The sequence below is a fragment of the Lolium perenne genome, chromosome 7, assembly GCF_019359855.2.
Source record: "Lolium perenne isolate Kyuss_39 chromosome 7, Kyuss_2.0, whole genome shotgun sequence".
NCBI classification, from domain to species: domain Eukaryota; kingdom Viridiplantae; phylum Streptophyta; class Magnoliopsida; order Poales; family Poaceae; genus Lolium; species Lolium perenne.
The window spans coordinates 130,197,504-130,216,217 of NC_067250.2; the positions used below are offsets into that span (position 1 = coordinate 130,197,504).

Genomic DNA, 18,714 nt, shown 5'->3' on the forward strand with positions numbered 1-18,714 from the left:
CCGCTTATCCAATAATTTTGCAAAAAGAGCTGGTAATGGGATTCCCAGTCCCAAATTAATTAACCTTCATAATTTTACAAAAAAAATATAGACACTCCTCCATGGTATGTGATTGTTGGACGGCACCCGAGGATTCGGTTAGCCATGGCTTGAGAAAGCAAAGGTGGGGAGGAGTGTCATCTAAATAAAACTAAAAGAAAAGGCACTTCTTCATGGTATGAGATTGTTGGTAGGCACCCGAGGATTCGGTTAGCCATGGTTTGTGAAAGCAAGGTTGGAAGGAGTGCCACCCAAAAATAAAAATGTTTCATGGGAGCCGCTCTTCGAAGGTTTGTCTGGCAAGGGGGTTAGAGTGCCCACTACCATTCACTGACAACAACAAACACCTCTCAAAATTTACTTTTATGCTCTCTTTATGTTTTCAAAATAAAATCTCTAGCACAAATATAGAAATCAATGCTTCCCTCTGCGAAGGGCCATTCTTCTACTTTTATGTTGAGTCAGTTTACCTATTTCCTTCCATCTTAGAAGCAAACACTTGTGTTAACTGTGCATTGATTCCTACATACTTGCATATTTGCATTCATCATATTACTTTGCATTGACAACTATCCATGAGATATACATGTTACAAGTTGAAAGCAACCGCTGAAACTTAATCTTCCTTTGTGTTGCTTCAATGCCTTTACTATGAATTTATTGCTTTATGAGTTAACTCTTATGCAAGACTATTTGATGCTTGTCTTGAAAGAACTATTCATGAAAAGTCTTTGTTATATGATTCAGTTGTTTAACCATTGTCTTTACCATTGCTTCGAATCGCTGCATTCATTACATGTGCTTACAATAGTATTGATCAAGATTATGATGGCATGTCACTTCAGAAATTATCTTTGTTATCGTTTACCTACTCGGGACGAGTAGGAACTAAGCTTGGGGATGCTGATACGTCTCCAACGTATAAATAAATTCTTATGTTCCATGCTTGTTTTATGACAATACCTACATGTTTTATACATACTTTATGTCATATTTATGCATTTTCCGGCACTAAAATATTAACAAGATGCCGAAGAGCCAGTTGCTATTTTCTGCTGTTTTTGGTTTCAGAAATCCTAGTAAGGAAATATTCTCGGAATTGGACGAAATCAACGCCCAGGATCTTATTTTTCCACGAAGCTTCCAGAAGTCCGAAAAAGAAACAAACTGGGGCGACGAGGCGGCGACACGCTAGGGCGGCGCGGCCCACCTCCTGGCCGCGCGGCCCTGTTGTGTGGGGCCCTCGTGGCGCCCCGTGACCTACCCTTTCGCCTACTTAAGCCTTCGTCGATAATAACTCCAGTACCGAGAGCCACGATACGGAAAACCTTCCAGAGACGCCGCCGCCGCCAATCCCATCTCGGGGGATTCAGGAGATCACCTCCGGCACCCTGCCGGAGAGGGGAATCATCTCCCGGAGGACTCTTCACCGCCATGGTCGCCTCCGGAGTGATGTGTGAGTAGTTCACCCCTGGACTATGGGTCCATAGTAGTAGCTAGATGGTCGTCTTCTCCTAATTGTGCTATCATTGTTGGATCTTGTGAGCTGCCTAACATGATCAAGATCATCTATTTGTAATGCTACATGTTGTGTTTGTTGGGATCCGATGAATATTGAATGCTATGTTATGTTGATTATCAATCTATCATCTATGTGTTGTTTATGATCTTGCATGCTCTCCGTTATTAGTAGAGGCTCTGGCCAAGTCGTTACTTGTAACTCCAAGAGGGAGTATTTATGCTCGATAGTGGGTTCATGCCTCCATTAAATCTGGGACTGATGTGAAAGTTCTAAGGTTGTGGATGTGATGTTGCCACTAGGGATAAAACATCAATGCTATGTCTAAGGATGTATTTGTTGATTACATTAAGCACCATACTTAATGCAATTGTCTGTTGTTTGCAACTTAATACTGGAAGGGGTTCGGATGATAACCTGAAGGTGGACTTTTTAGGCATAGATGCATGCTGGATAGCGGTCTATGTACTTTGTCGTAATGCCCAATTAAATCTCACACTACTCATCATAACATGTATGTGCATTGTCATGCCATCTTTATTTGTCAATTTCCCAACTGTAATTTGTTCACCCAACATGCTATATCTTATGGGAGAGACACCACTAGTGAACTATGGACCCCGGTCCATTCTTTTACATCGAATACAATCTACTGCAATACTCGTTCTACTGTTCTCTGCAAACATCATCATCCACACTATACATCTAATCCTTTGTTACAGCAAGCCGGTGAGATTGACAACCTCACTGTTAAATTGGGGCAAAGTACTTTGGTTGTGTTGTGCAGGTTCCACGTTGGCGCCGGAATCCCTGGTGTTGCGCCGCACTACACTCCGCCGCCATCAACCTTCAACGTGCTTCTTGACTCCTACTGGTTCGATAACCTTGGTTTCTTACTGAGGGAAAAACTTGCCGCTGTACGCATCATACCTTCCTCTTGGGGTTCCCAACGGACGTGTGCTTTACCGTCACAAGCAGCAGGGGGCAATGGAGCATAAGGCCACCACGCATGTGGGCAGTTGGCTGAGCCTGAGCTGCGTCCCCAGCCCCACAAAGCAGGTACTCAGTTTGCTTATCCACTCTGTCTGTCTGCATCCTCAATCTGTTCCCGTTCTGGAAAATGCTTAAAGTAGCACATGTCTTCAGCTGTTTGTGCGTAAAGCCTCTGTGACACCATGCTCTATATTCTCTGTATCAGGTTGGTACCTCCAGGTTCCGTGCTGAGGCTATGGGGAACGATAGCGCCCCACCTGCTGCAGGAGCATGGCCAGATCTGCAGCACAAGAAGCGAAATGCCACTGCCGAGCTGGGCAGGGACCGCCCAGGGGTAATTTTTTTAACCAACTTACCATGATGTAGTCTGAATCTGATACTCCCTCAGATCCAAATTAATTGACTCAACTATCTGTAGATACGGATGTATCTAGACGTGTTTTAGCTCTAGATACTACTACCTCCATCCCAAAGCTTAGGGCTTATATTATTTTTAGAAAGTCAAACTATATCATATTTGACTAAGCTTTTACCAAAAATCATTAACACGCAAAATACAAAATTAATATCATTAAATAGGTTGTGAAATATATTTTCCTACGGTATCTACACAATATTATATTTGTTGATAGAATGTTCTAAAATTTTGGTCAAACTTTACTTGTTTTGATTTCTCAAAAATAAATAAGCCTTAAGCTTTGGGATGGAGGTATCTAGACAAAGCTGAGTCAACTAGTTTTTTTTGTCTGTCCATAGCTAGTGTTCATGGTGCAAAAAGCTAAGAGCATCCACTATATGCATCAGTCTATCTCATACAGTAATTCAATATCACTGCTGAGGTCTGCCTTTTGTTTTGCTATTCATATGCAGACTCAAATTTTAGGGCCTTTACTCAAAAGGAAGATCAAAACTGCGGCTGATCAGGCTGCCAGTATGTTGATGCCGCCCCCATCTTATAAATGCCTCTACAAGCACAAGGCCACGCGCCCGCTGGGTGGTGATCTTTTAATGAATATGGTATATTTTCTTAATCCACAAAACATGCCTTGATTTTTGTCTGTTTATTGTCGGTTTTTTCTAATGCTTGCAAAAAGTTTACAACAACAACAACCAAGCCTTTCAGTCCCAAACAAGCTGGGGTAGGCTAGAGTTGAAGCCCATAAGATCTCGAAGCCAAAAGTTTAGAAACACCAAATTCGTTTTCTTACAATCATCATACAGTAATGTTCATCTACTCTCTAGTTCCCCTAACCCAACAAAAAATGATATTAATTACGAATTTTAGATTAAAAGAGCACCATTAGGCGCTGTTAATTACGACTTTGAGATTAAAATGTCATTTGCAATTGCTAATTACAATTTTGAGACAAATGATTAGTTTAACCTCGATCTGTTCTGCTCTCCATTTTTCCGAACCAAAAAAATGTAACCATTCCATTCCTCTGAAATGGAACCATTCTATTCCATTCCATGCTGTTTCAGAACGGAACACACCCTTGCATTGTTGTGAACTGTTGTCCATACACAGCCATACCCTTCCACTTACATCCAGCACTATATGCATCAGTCTGTCTCAGAGTCATTCAATATCACTGCTGAGATCTGTTCCCATTTTTATGCAGGCTGAAACTGATGCGCCTTTACTCAAGTGGATGCAAAATGAGGCTGATGCGGCTGCTGTGAGGACGATGGTGCCGGCACCATCATCCGAAAACCTCTACAAGCACGAGGCCATGGGCCAGCTGGGTGGTGACCTTTTAATGAATCTGGTATATTTTCTTAATCCACATACATGATTTTATTATTATCTGTTTAATTACTGTTGGCTTTGCCTAATGCTTAACAAAGGTTCAGAAACACTGCGTTTGCTTACAATCATCATACACTAATTTTTCACTTTTCAGTCTGTCTCATCCAGTATATAAACTGTTGAGTTCCGTTGGCTTCTTTTGTAATCATTTGCATTGTTATCAACTGTTGTCTATGAACAACCCTATTCTTCCACTTACATCCCGCACTATTTGCATCAGTCTATCTCATAGATTTATTAAATATCAATGATGAGTTCTGTTGCTATTCATATGCAGGATGAAGCTTCTGTGCCTCTACTCAAATGGAAAAAAATAATTCTGATGAGGCTGCTGTGAAGACGATGGTGCCACCACCATCTTCTGAAAACCTCGTCAAGCACAAGGCCACGGGTCAGCTGGGTGGTATCCTTTTCAGTAAGCAGGTATATTTTCTTAATCCTCATACATGATTTGATTTGTCTGTTTATTGCCGGCTTTGTCTAATGCTTACCAATAGTTCAGAAACACACACAACCCTATTCTTTCACTTACATCCAGCACTATATGCATCAGTGTCTCATAGATTCATTTTATATATCACTGCTGATGTATGTTGCTCTTCAATTTTCATATGCAGACTGAAACTGCTAAGCCTTCATTGGTCAAAAGGATTGCAACTGCTGCTGATGAGGCATCTGCAGAGGCTGCCACCAAGTTACTGTCAGCCCCACCTTCTGGATGCTTATATAAGCTCAAGTCCAAGGACCAGCCGGGCCGTAACCATCCAAGGGTTCGGGTATATTTTCTTAAGCCACATATACATGCCATGATTTATGTCTGATATTATCACCGGCTCTGTCTAATGCTTTTTGGAATTCGTAAACGCCAAATTAGCATGCTTATATTCATCATACACTAAATTTTGACTGTTCAGTTTGTAACATAGTGTTATGCACTCGCTTGTCAACATTTGCATTGCTCTGAACTATGCACTTTACACATCCTAATTCTTCCACTTACATTCAGCGCTACGCACCAGTAGTACCTCCCATGTTTCCTTCACCATCCCAATGCCGAGCTTGCGGGAATATGGCGGGCCCATGTACATACCCCGCATATAACACCTCCTATGGCTCTATCTACCTTTCTAATAACTCCTTCACAGAGTTAGAGGTATGTATTCTCAGTGGTTTAGCATGAATTGGCATATAGTAAAGTCTTGTTTTTAGTCTTCCTGCTTCTTACATTAGTATCAATTTTCACCTGCAGACTGTACCTTGTGAACTTCGTCCAATGATTAACCAGATGTGTCCGCATGAAGGGTCTTTCACTATGCATGGCAATGGAAAATTGATGAACACCTACACGGTCTATGAGGTGTATGTCTACAAGACGCAGGCCATCACATATTTGTATGGACATGATTGGAGAAAGTTTGCTGTTGACTAAGGTCTGAAGAAGGGCGATGAGCTGAGGATCAGAAACTCAAACGGGCAGATATACGTATCTTCTTATAGAGTTGGAGACACTTCCAAATATATAATATGTAACTTTTTTGTACTCATATCCTTTGATTACTGCATTCTGAGCAGTTGTTCTAAACCATTCCCTCTGTTCTAGCTTGCTGGGTTTAACATGATCAAAGCTGCAGATCCCCTGATGGAACATGAGCGGATGTCACAAAGGGCACCCACACCAGCACCAGCACCGGCTTCCACTCTCCTGCATCAGCACCGGTTCCTGTACCAGCTCCGTTTACTGCATCTACCAAGCAGGCCCCTACATCAGCATTGGTTCCTGTAGAGGCCCCATATACTACACCTGCCCAGCAGGCTCCTGCATCAGCACTGGTTCTTCTAGTTGCACCGTTTACTGCACCTGCCCAACAGTCTCCTGCATCAGCACCGGTTCCTCTAGAGGCACCGTTTATTGCACCTGCCCAGCAGTCTCCTGCATCAGCACCAGCTCGTGTACCAGCCCAGGCTCCTGCACCTGCCCCAGCCAGATCACCGAGGTCTCAGCTCATTGCTGTGGCCATCCGTGTGGTGACCAGGACGCATCTGAAGGATATGTTCGTGAGTATATGACATCATAACTGCTCTTATCTTGATGTCTTCTCTGCTCAAAGTCTCACATGGTTCAGTCTTTAGTGCATTGGTGTCATTGACTAATTTTTGGTGGTATCTCTTGCTTTGAATCAGAAATTGCCTAAAACTATCTCCAAGGATCTCAATGCTGGCCGAAGGGGCAAGATTTCCCACGTCATGGAGAGTGAAGGTCTCACCGTGGAGGGACGGTACTCCGTCAGTCCAACAGATGGCCGCTTGGCTGTTACTTCCAGGTGGAAAAAATTCATTGACGGTGCCAAACTTCGCATTGGATCAAAGTTGAAGGTCAAGATCTTTCGATGCCGCTGTGACATGCTGGTCATAAAGTTTGCGGTTGTCTAGTTCTGTTGTCCCATGAGCCCTTAGCAAATGCATTTGTAGTTATACTTATATAAGGTTATCTTATCTGAACTGCTAATTAATTATATGGGTGGTAAAACTCTGGCAAGCTTTTGCTCTTAGCAAGTATGTATGTATGATCAGCTATTATGATAACTAATGTTTATGTTCATCTTAATTTGCATTTCCGTTTTAGAAAAAAACTTAATTTCTATTTTGGCTGACCTGTTAGAGAACTATCAGATTGAATCCACAACATGATTCAAATATATTCATTACACCGAGCCACATGTCTTGACCTTGCTATACACTAGTTCCATTAATCAGTGCAAGAAGGCTTACCTGAGCTGCCTGAACCACGGCAGATTTGAATCCACCTTAGCTATCTAGCTAGAAATACAACCTTTGCAGAAAGAGGATTTGCAGTACGGGGAGGCTGACATTGGGGACCCATGAGCCAGCAGCGTCGTCAACGTTTTAAAGGCGGCAGGAGATCGAAACAAAAAAAAATAAGCCAAAAATCAGTTGGTAAACAAAATTCAAGAAATGAAACATTTATCTTTCTAAGAGGATGACATGCGGGACCCATGAGGCAGCACCCATGCGGGACCCATGATGACATGTGGGACTGACCTGCCAGCTGCGTCGTCATCGTTTCAAAGGGGGCAGGGGATCAAAAGAAAAAGGCAAATAGCCAGAAATTAGTGGTAAAAAATAAATCCAACAATGGAAACTTTTATTGTTCATAGAGGATGACATGCGGGACCCATGAGCCAGCAGGTTCCTCAACGTTTCAAACTCGGCATGAGATTGAAAGAAAAAGGCAAGTGACCAAATATCGGGAGCCAAAAATAATCCAAGAAAAGAAAATTTATTGTACATAGAGGATGACATGCGGGTCCCATTTTGCAGCAGCGGTCTCAACGTTTCCAAGGCGGCACAGGACCAAAAGAAAAAAGAAGTAGCCAGAAATCAGGGGGTGAAAAAAATCCAAGAAAAGAAAGATTTCAATTGGGCTGCATCTGGACATCTGGGCCTTCGAACTATCATGCTGGGCCTTTTGACTCGTACAATTTCAGCCCACTCCAAAACAAAAAAGTTCGGATTTATCTAAAAAAACAGGAAAGTCCTATGCTTCGCAAAAACACAAAACAAGGAGATTCAACATATAAGTTTGTTTATGTAAAAATAAATATTTAATTTATCCATTTGCAATAGCTCAGAGCGAAATACAATGTTTATTGTCTGCAAAATAATCAAGATATCACATGTTTCTTGTACGGGGAGGCTGACATCGGGGACCCATGAGCCAGCAGCGTTGTCAACGTTTTAAAGGCGGCAGGGGATGGAAAAAAAAAACAAAAATCAGTTGGTAAAAAAATCGAAGAAAAGAAAACATTTATCGTTCTGAGAGGATGGCATGCGGGACCCATGAGGCAGCATCCTCAACGTTTATTGTTTATAGAGGCTGACATGTGGGACTCGTGAGCCAGCAGCCTCTCGATAACGTTTTAAAGGCGGCAGGAGATCGAAAGGAAAAATAAGCCAAAAATCAGTTGGTAAACAAAATCCAAGTAAAGAAATATTTACCGTTCTGAGAGGATGACATGCGGGACCCATGAGGCAGCAGCATCCTCAACGATTCCAAGGCGGCAGGGGATCAAAAGAAAAAAAAGGAAATAGCCAGAAATTAATTAGGGGTCAAAAATAAATTCACCAAAGGAAACTTTTATTGTTCATAGAGGATGACATGTGGGACCGACCTGCCAACATCGTCCTCATCGTTTCAAAGGGGGCAGGGGATCAAAAGAAAAAGGCAAATAGCCAGAAATTAGGGGTCAAAAAATAACTCCAAGAAAGGAAACTTTTATTGTTCGTAGAGGATGACATGCGGGACCCATGAGCCAGCAGCTTAGTCAACGTTTCAAAGGCGGCATGAGATCGAAAGAAAAAGGCACGTGACAAAATATCAGGAGCCAAAGATAATCCAAGAAAAGAAACTTTATTGTACATAGAGGATGACATGCGGGTCCTATTTAGCAGCAGCGGTCTCAACGTTTCAAATACGGCTTGAGATCAAAAGAAAAAGAAAGTTGATTGTACATAGAGGATGACATGCGGGTCCCATGAGTCAGCAGCTTACTCAACGTTTCCAAGGCGGCAGGGGATCAAAAGAAAAAAATCCAAGAAAAAAACTTTTATAGTACATAGAGGATGACATGCGGGTCCCATGAGCCAGCAGGTTCCTCAACGTTTTCAAAGGCGGCATGAGATCGAAAGAAAAAGGCAAGTGACCAAAAATCAGAGGGTGGAAAATAATCCAAGAAAAGAAACTTTTATTGTACATACAGGATGACATGCGGGTCCCATTTTGCAGCAGCGGTCCCAACATTTCAAATGCGACTTGAGATCAGAAGAAAAAGAAAGTAGCAAGAAATTAGGGGGTCAAAAAAATCCAAGAAAAGAAAGTTGATGGACATAGAGGATGACATGCGGGTCCCATGAGCCAGCAGGTTCCTCAACGTTTCAAACGTGGCATGAGATCGAAAGAAAAAGGCAAGTGACCAAATATCAGGATCCAAAAATAATTCAAGAAAAGAAACTTGATTGTACATAGAGGCTGACATGTGGACCTATGAGCCAGCAGAGTCCTCAACGTTTCAAAGGCGGCATGACATCAAAAGAAAAAGGAAATAGCCAAAAATCAGAGGGTGAAAAAAACCAAGAAAATGAACTTTTATAGTACATAGAGGATGACATGCGGGTCCCATGAGCCTGCAGGTTCCTCAACGTTTCAAACGTGGCATGAGATCGAAAGAAAAAGGCAAGTGACCAAATATCAGGAGCCAAAAATAATTCAAAAAAAGAAAATTTTATAGTACAAAGAGGATGACATGCGGGTCCTATTTAGCAGCAGCGGTCTCACCGTTTGAGAGGCGGTAGGGGATCGAAAGAAAAAGGTAAGTGACCAAATATGAGGTGCCAAAAAAATCCAAGAAAAGAAAGTTTTATAGTACATAGAGGATGACATGCGGGTCCCATTTAGCAGCAGCGGTATCACCGAAGAAAAAGGCAAGTGACCAAATTTGAGGTGCCAAAAAAAACTCCAAGAAAAGAAAGTTGATTACTCATAGAGGATAACATGCGGGTCCCAATTAGCAGCAGCGGTCTCAACGTTTCCAAGGCGGCAAGGGATCAAAAGAAAAAGGAAGTAGCTAGAAATCAGGGGGTCAAAAAAAATCCAAGAATAGAAAGAATTTTGGTTCATAGAGGATGACATGCGTGACCCATGATCCTGCATCGTAAACGGCTCGATCGGAGAGCGTTGAACGAGATGGTGCGATCGAGAAAAAAAAACAATGCCAGAGAGGCTACCATCTGGGCCCTACATCCCCCGGCGGTGCGGATTTGCGTTGACTCGGCCGGCGAACCCGAGAATTCGAGATGCACCACGTCCCGGGCCACCATACGCAACGTTTTGGCCGTTTTCGTCGGGCTAAGTGGCCTCAAAAACGAGAAAAAAAACGTTTTGACATGCACAACGGAGAGACCACAAATCGTCGGCCATGGTGCACCCGCAACCACGGCGCGACTTCAACTTCGTCGGCCATGGCAACTTTTCTTGTAGTGTTGGCAAGTTACATCTTTGTTTTGTTATATGCATCGACGAGTCTTAACATGTCTGATACCAACTTTCTTATCATACCTTATATTGGTCGCATCTTGTCAAGTTGCACATGAGCAGTGTGAATTTTTTTTGTATTACACTTTATACATATTTTCTCTAAACATCTGTCGTCTACCTCACATCTGGCTAGGCTCATGTGAGAACAATATGAGGTCTGCCCTCCTAGATACTAGGTACTCCATCCATCCCAAATTAATTGACTTTTTGGAACAAAGGGAATAGTATTATTTAGAGGCTCCTAGATACTTGATATGGGTAAGAAAATATGTTGGCTGATATATTTTTAGCATAAAACTAGATTTGATGGACATCAAACTGTCAGGCTTGGGGTTACAGTTGGGTGGTACAAAACCTTTATACGAGGGGAGATTAGACCATGATTGGAGCGCCACTGTACGGTGAGGAGGCGCCCCATTTACCAATGAGATGATATGGCTCGACAACTTATTAGCGTATCTTGATTTATGAGTTGTTATGCAAAAGCTCTGCCTCCAATAGGAAGCTTATTGAACTGTTGTATATAAGCCATGCTACTGCCTTTTTCCTTCCTTTATGATGTGGTTCATCGACCACTATACTTTCTTATAAAAGAAATGTGTTCAGTTGTTAGATCTTACTTTGTCAATCTCGTACTTAACTTGTAATGTTTGGTTGATTTTGTTTTGTCTTGCCGCACGTATAGTTCTTAGCTGCTCGTCCAGCGAACTTCAACTGTTAACATTATACTTACTGCACTTTGTAGGACCGCAAGAAGCAGATCAAGTCCATGACTTGCAATGTTTCGTCCCGTGAGGACCTTGTGCTCTACACAAGGATGAAGCCGATCCTACCTTTTTCTGCATGGCTCTTGGTCATGTTGTGTCCAGTCCTCGCCGCCGAGGCTGGTCGCTGCCTATCGAGCCTGTTGACTAACAAGAGAGATGACAAGAGGCAGAAGTGAAAGGAGACATGAGAGGTTACCTGGGCTGTCATCTCCTTGCTCAGTTGCTCTCCTCTTCTGCATGTTGGCCGTGGTGACCTGGGCGACCTCGGCGTGGAGGAGAATGATGCCTTCTCTACGAGGAAAAGATCATGCCGTGCAAGAGTAAACCTAGGAAAAGGTAGAAGCATCCAGTCACGGAAATTGATGATCACATGGTTTCTCTTTTGTCAGGGTATGTAAATTCATGTCTAAGCTTTATGATGGAATAATGTGATATCAGGAGCTAGCAAGGCCTATGAAGCTATAATAGCACTCCTACAATTTGTTTCATGATACATGTACCATTTAGTGTTTCTACATAGCTATCGAAATCATATATACTATATATAAAAGCTAACCTTGTTTGCTCTCACCACAACGTTTTGAGGACTGTAGCAGGCTTTCCTCCATTCAAGTGGTGACACGTATGCTGTAGATGGTTGCTACTTCTTTGTTTGCTTTTCCTTTTTTCACATCGCCTTGTGCCATGTGCCATGAACAACTCTCCGATCAGCTATTTTTTACATTTTCGTTCAGATCATTTTAGAAAAACAATAGTTATTTTCTACGGATTTGGACTGATTTTTTGCAAAAAATCATCGATAGAAATATTTAATTTCTGAAGTGATTTGTTGGGTTAACCATTTAACGGGCGACGGAAATATTTAATTTCCGAAGTGATTTGCCGCGTTAACCATTTATCGAGGCGATAAGGATATATATTTTCTTCCATATGACGCCTCTTTTAGTCGATGAAAATAATATATTTTTCTTCCGATATCTCTAAGAAAAAACTTGCTCCTTCGTACGTTACATCTTTAGCCGATGTGTATTATCCTGGCTTCGGATACTACAGCTATTGTGCAGTGCTACTGGCGTACTACCTTCTTCTTTCCATCGTCCTACAATCATCCGGTGTTTTCTATCCATACTATATCTGCAATGAACCGTGCCATTGAAGTGTGTTTAGTCGGTCCATTATTTTCAGTAAAAATATTGTTGGTCAACCTTACCTTTAGAGGTAATTTGCGGAAGACATGCTAGATCATATGTTGTTTTTCTATGTGGCCCGGTTGCTGCCTTTTATATGGCCCGGTTGCTGCGACAAAAAATGATGTTGCCTACTTTAAGAAATTGCTCAACAATTTGTCTATTTTTTAATTGGGAAACATAGTAAATTGTTGGATCGTTCATCGTCTTTCTTATCCAATAAAATTACTATTTCATATTTTTAAAGTTTCCAGCGGTTATTTTGTTTTTGGTACAAAGCGGTGTTGACCTACCTAACTTTTACCCGTAATTTGAAAAAAGCTAGATTGTATGTCACCTCTTTATTTAAAAACATACTATTGTCTTACTCTGGAAACAAATAGCTGGATCGTTCATTGTCTGTACTTAAAATAACCATTTACCATGCAAAAATTACTGTCTACAGAAAAATTACCGTGCTATATGTCGCCTCTTTTATCCGAGAAATATTTTTAAATGCATCAGATATAAACACTCCATCATTTGTCCCATCTTTTATTTATGAAAAATATTACTATCCTTTTTCATTAGTTGCCCAAATTTACCTCACGGGCGCAGCGCGACGCCGCGCTGCAACTTCCTAGTTGCAATACAAAGCTGGCTTGATTCTGTAGCTCCCTTCCAATGTATTTGCTAGATCTCTTCCTGGCCATTGAGGGAATTCAGGCTGTGTTTCCTGCATGCCTTTTCCTGGATACGACGCCCGTACGTGCGTAGCCCACCAGGTCGCTCGCGTCTGGATTACCAGAACAAATGATGATCGCTGCTGATTCCCCTGACCGAGCTCTAGCTGCTCCGCTTCCGATATCGTCTGGCCACAACGTGTCCTCTGCTACAGGGTTTACTCTCGCGGCTGGTTGATCAATATTTTCTGCATGCTCACAATTACCGTAAGTAACAAGAAAAGTCAGATGTACCATTTCGTTGGAGCTCCAATTCGATGATTTGTCTTCCTCGGAGACTATCGCTCGTTTTTTTAATGATGGATGTAATGCATCATCAATTCAACAGAGGTGTTACTCCATTTACTCTTTTCATGATTATCTTTCTATATCATCCCCATGTACTTAGGCTGGTGCCATTGCGGGCGGGAGCGCGGGCGCTAGCGGCGGCGACGGGGCGAGAGAGGGGCGAGACGAGAGTGGCGGGCGACGGCGGGGGCGCCCGGCGATATCGCCCGCTCCCGCCCGGCTGCCGCCTGCGTTGGCGGCGAGAGAGAGGCGAGAGAGGGGCGGGAGAGAGACGAGAGCGTTGGCGGGGCGGGGCGAGAGCGAGGCGGGCGAGAGTGCGGGCGAGAGCGGGCGGTAGGCGGGCGAGAGGCGGGCGAGAGCGGGCGAGAGGAGGGCGAGAGAGGGGCGGTAGTGTGTAACGGCTAGCTGACGTGGCGCGATCTGATTCGTCCACGTCAGCTAGCCGTTAGGTAGCCGTTGCTGGTTCAAAAAACCCTAAAATTTCATCCCTACCCCCTATAAATACCCCCATATGGTTGCACTCACTCCACACCAATTTCATCTCATTCTCATCTCCTTCACTCTCTCAAACCATGTCCGGTTGGACTCTACCAGATACGAGCACGTTCATGGATCTCTTGGGTCCCGACGGGTCACCGGTAGAGGTAGATGATGTCTCTCCGACACATCGTCGCACCAATGCCGGTTCTTCGCCGCTTCCTCGAGTTTTATACCCCTCCGGCACACCAGCTCCGGGGCCATATGGGGCATACGCTCCACCTCCGGCGCCATATGGTTCATACCCTCCGCCTCCGTATCCATACCCCCAACCACCTCCTACAGGTAGCGGGAGTACCACTGTACCTCCTTACCCACCACCTTCGTACGGTTCATACCCTCCACCTCCGTATCCGTACGCGCCATATGGTCCGTACCCTCCACCACCTCCTGAAGCCACTGCACCAAGCTCCGAGTCCAATGCCGCGGAAACAATCGTACCACCGCGTCCAAAGAGGCTTGACTGGACAGCTGCGGAAGAGGAAAAACTGGTACTTTACTTACCCATCACATATTTATTTCGGGGTTGGTTCTTGCTTCGATTTTTCACTTACAATATCTATTTCGGTGTAGGTGCATGCTTGGATTTTTAACTCCAAGGACTCTGTCGCCGGTAATTGCAAGACCGGCACTAGTTTTTGGGGTCAGATAGCTGAAACCTTCAACTCTACCTCCGAGCCTGCCCGTCGTCGGACCTCCAAGCAACTGAAGGATCATTGGAACGCCTACAACAAGGAGGTGTCCCTGTTCAATGGATACTAGATCCAAGAATCAGGGTTACGTCAGAGTGGAGCAGACGATGATATGGTCATGAAGGCGGCAATGGAGAGGTACGCCGCAGACAAAAGAGTGACTCAGTCGTTCAGACGGCACCACTAGTGGGAAGCTGTTCGCAATGAAGCGAAGTGGAAAGGACAACATGGTCCTGGCAGTGGAACCGATTCCACATCGAAGAGAAGCCGTCTGGGAGTTTCTGGTGAGTACAGCTCTGGCGACGCGACTACGGAGGAGGAGCGTCCACCGGGCCGCGATAGGGCGAAGGCCGCGGCACGTAGGGGAAGGAGGAAGGGGAAGGAAATCTCATCAAGCAGTGAGGTAGGAAGTAAATCCTTCGCCATGAGGAACATGATGAAGGGTTTAGTGAAGGCTAAGCTATTCAAGCAATGGAACAAAATGAAAGACCGATCAACCAACGACATGACCGAAGCAGAAAAGCGCAAACATGCGAAGGCGATCAAGATGTGCGAAAAAGAGCTTGGTCTGGAAGATGATGAGGACGAGGAGGAGCAGCAGGAAGAAGAGGAAGAGGAAGAGGAGTAGAATTTTTATTTATTATGTAATTTTATTAATTATTATGTAATCCGTAACATTTTTAGTTGAATAAAATAATTTCCTTGCATTATTTTGAATGTCTACAAAAAATCGAGTGAAATAACTTAATCTAAAAAAGAAATAGTGATGTGGAGGAGAGAGAAGTGAGAGGTGACACTATAGCCTGTGCACTGGCACCGTGGGGTGAGAGTGGGGTGAGAGTGAGGAAAAAAGCTGACGTGGCGGGTAAGAGTAAGGTGGTGCATTGGCACCAGCCTTAGGCATTCGATAGTTTTGTGCCACCATGATAGTTTTTGTTTAAAGTTTAAGGGTACATGCTGATAGCCATGATGAACTATTAGGTGCAGCAAATAAGGTTATAAAACTGGGCCGCACAAGACCGGAAAGGAGGCGCCCCATGGGGCGCCCCAACCACTTTGTAATCTTACTTGCAGAAAAGTAGTAACACTAATAACTTACATAAATTATAATAATGAAGCTTTTCCTTTTTTGGTGTGAAACATATAATGATTCATTTGTCTAACTTCCTACTACTTCTGAGATGGGACTGAGAAGGGATTCTTCGGGGAAGGCAATGCTCAACCAGACTCATGATCAGTTCTATATATAGCTTAAACTAACTGGGCCACTTAGTTACTGTCATACTTAAAGGTCGCTTCTGAAATCAAATAGTGCTTACCACCATACTTTTTCCAAAAGACCTTTTTTGTTCATAGGATAATATTGACTACACAAAACCAGAGCCATGGCAACATCAACTGCGTCAAAGCTGGCAGCACCATTTTAGGCATTCAACTTCATCCTGGTTTAGAAAAATGAAGAGAAGATTTCAAGCGTCATTACTTCCTAAGCACCACCTTCGGAAAATAGAGAAAAAATCTACCTGGAAGAAATAAGAATGCAGCTACGATTGTTCTCTCGCAGGGACTCGAAATAACACTGTGCTAGATCTCCGTGGTGCTCAATAGAGATATATATTGGTTCAACACAATAATGTTTATTTCATGGAAAGATAATCAGAATATTGAAATAATAGTTAATATGTACCTAGCTTAGTGTAACAATGATAAAAATAAAGACATGCATATTTGTAGTAGTATGTGCCAAAGCAGATGGTAATTACATAAACAATACGATAAAGGCAAGCTTTAAGTCACAAAAAGACACCAGAAGGGTACTCAAAGGCTAGTGTATGTGGAAGAGGATCCACATCATACGGAACTGGTGTGAGAACACCAACCCATCAGCTTTTTTCATGCATTGAACTTCCTACAAATGAAGGGAGACCATGATAATCCAGATTTTATTACCAGTTGTAGTGGTACAAAACTTTTGGAGTACATGATAGTACAACTTTTGCAGTAGGTACCATACAGTTTTTTGTCATATCAGCTAAGCATTATATTAATAACCATGAATCATGATGCTTTTGAACAATTTGAAGGAACATGATCCAATTACAAAATAACTAAAGAAAAGAGGCTAATTCCAATACATATAAACTTTTTTCTTGACTCAGACTGTGAATCACCACTAAACTATATCAGAATAGTTGCATCTACTTTATGATAGACTGCACAAAATATAAACTGAAAAAAGTTGATTGTACATGATAGTTGGAGAAAAAGTGCATGGAAAATAAGAAACAATGTTGTATCATATATAAATTAATATAGCTCAGTAATGCAGTTTCGAAAGCATTCACATTCCTACAGGACACTCGTATCACATTCATAAATTATGGTTTAGGGTATAGAAAGTCGGACATTGCATAAATAAGACAATTAATTAAAGGTGCCTAACCTATGCTTAAATAAAAAGGTCCAGGTGCATATTATGGACAAGTACTACATCCACACTCGATGAAGTTATCTAGATTAATGATACCAATGTGAGGAGGCAAACAACGATTTGATCAGTTGAAGGCCATGAGCTAGCTAGCAGCAATTGATTTGTCTCCTGGAGCTTTTCAGTGGACATCAAGCAGCGGAAGAACGAATGGCCGATCTCGCCCCCATCACCAACGACACGACACACGCTAGCACAAGGCCATCCCACCAACTTTCATGTGCCTTGTTGGGACCAATATGGAGGAGGGTGACCTCCTGCCGCTCAGTTGTACCGGCCTTGCACTTCCATCCTGAAACTGAATTCATGAGTGGAGCTCGGACCCCGGCATCTTCCGTGTGCTTCTGCACCGGTCTCCCTCCCCATAAAATATATCGATTGTACAGGATATACATGGACAAAGTCAAGTAGTTCAGGTTGTATGATGGAGTCCATAGATCTATACAACAAAATTTCTGAGTTTCCCACCCTATAGCCTGAAGCTCTACGCATACAGACGAAAAAGGAAGATGCTTACCCTTGCCAGATCCCCCATGGTGCGCCGCCGCTGCTCCCGTGTCCCGTCTACCGGTGAAGAAGAGAGGACGTGCAAGCGCGGACGTTCTGCCCCGAGGACGATGCTGGATCAAGGGATCTCGGACGGATGACGCACCAGAGGGCACCCAAGGCCAACTTCGCCGCCGGCCACCAGCGAGGCGGGAGGGGAGGCGACGGGCAATGCGGGAGAGGAGAAAAGGTTGCGCCTGCTCGGGGAGGTTTCCGTCGGGCGGCAGAGAGCAGCTGAGAGATTCGTGGCTGGGCCACGGTGTGTAAACCCAAGGCGTTGGGGGGCCTGGGGGTCATGAACACCAAGGCCATGAACATCGCTCTCATGGTCAAATGGATCTGGAAGCTGTACCAAGGTGCTGAAGGTCTATGGGCAGACCTGATTAGGGCTAAGTACCTGCAGGGCAGGGACCTCTATGCGGGAGGGGTCCCAACTCATGGCTCCCAATTTTGGAATGCAATACAAAAGATTAAGTGGCATTTTAAAATGGGGGCCAAACATAGGGTGCGGAACGGAAGGAGGACTTACTTCTGGACGGACTGGTGGACGGGCATTGGTCCACTAAGGACGAGATTCCCTAGGCTGTTTAGTTGCTGTGAGTCCCCGTTCATCACCGTCGAGGGGGCGAGGGTGCACGACGGGGCGCCAGGGGAATGGCGCCTCCGCTTCCGACGCCAATTGGGTCTTGCAGAGCGGGTCGAATGGGACAATCTCTGCAGGGAAGTACGAGGCTTCCCACGGACCATACGGAAGACGAGGTGTCTTGGGCCTTAGAGCCTTCGGGCGCTTTCTCGACTAGCTCGGTCTATGTTCGTCTGGCGCAAGGGGCGGCTATTGCATCGTTCAAGGATGTATGGCGGACCAGAGTCCCACCTAAGATCAAGGTGTTCCTCTGGCTTGGCGATTAGGGGCGGCGCCCTCGGGAGCCGGTAGCTAAGCGCCATGGACCGTCCAATGGATTTGTGTGCGCTTTGTGGTGCACAGGAGGATCGCAACCACATTTTCTTCACACC

The 18,714-nt window shown here is 43.9% G+C and overlaps 1 protein-coding gene and 1 long non-coding RNA gene across 2 annotated transcripts in view; one reads left to right on the forward strand and one right to left on the reverse strand.

Annotated features, from left to right (window-relative positions):
• The window catches only part of LOC139833095 (uncharacterized), a 120,958-nt gene extending 104,302 nt beyond the window's left edge, over positions 1-16,656 (reverse strand). The window contains exons 1-2 of the long non-coding RNA XR_011748171.1: positions 16,190-16,656; positions 15,986-16,108 (exon numbers count right to left, since the gene is read on the reverse strand). This is a non-coding gene — a long non-coding RNA (uncharacterized lncRNA). The remainder of the gene's footprint in view (positions 1-15,985; positions 16,109-16,189) is intronic.
• Positions 16,657-17,995: 1,339 nt separating this feature from the next.
• LOC139833703 (uncharacterized) lies at positions 17,996-18,475 on the forward strand. The gene has a single exon (XM_071824045.1). It carries the CDS (start codon positions 17,996-17,998, stop codon positions 18,473-18,475), a length of 480 nt encoding a protein of 159 aa, XP_071680146.1.
• Positions 18,476-18,714: the final 239 nt, after the last annotated feature.

Excerpts from the sequence above, each read along its gene's own strand:
- LOC139833703 (XM_071824045.1), top strand. The coding sequence starts at position 17,996 with ATGAACACCAAGGCCATGAACATCGCTCTCATGGTCAAATGGATCTGG.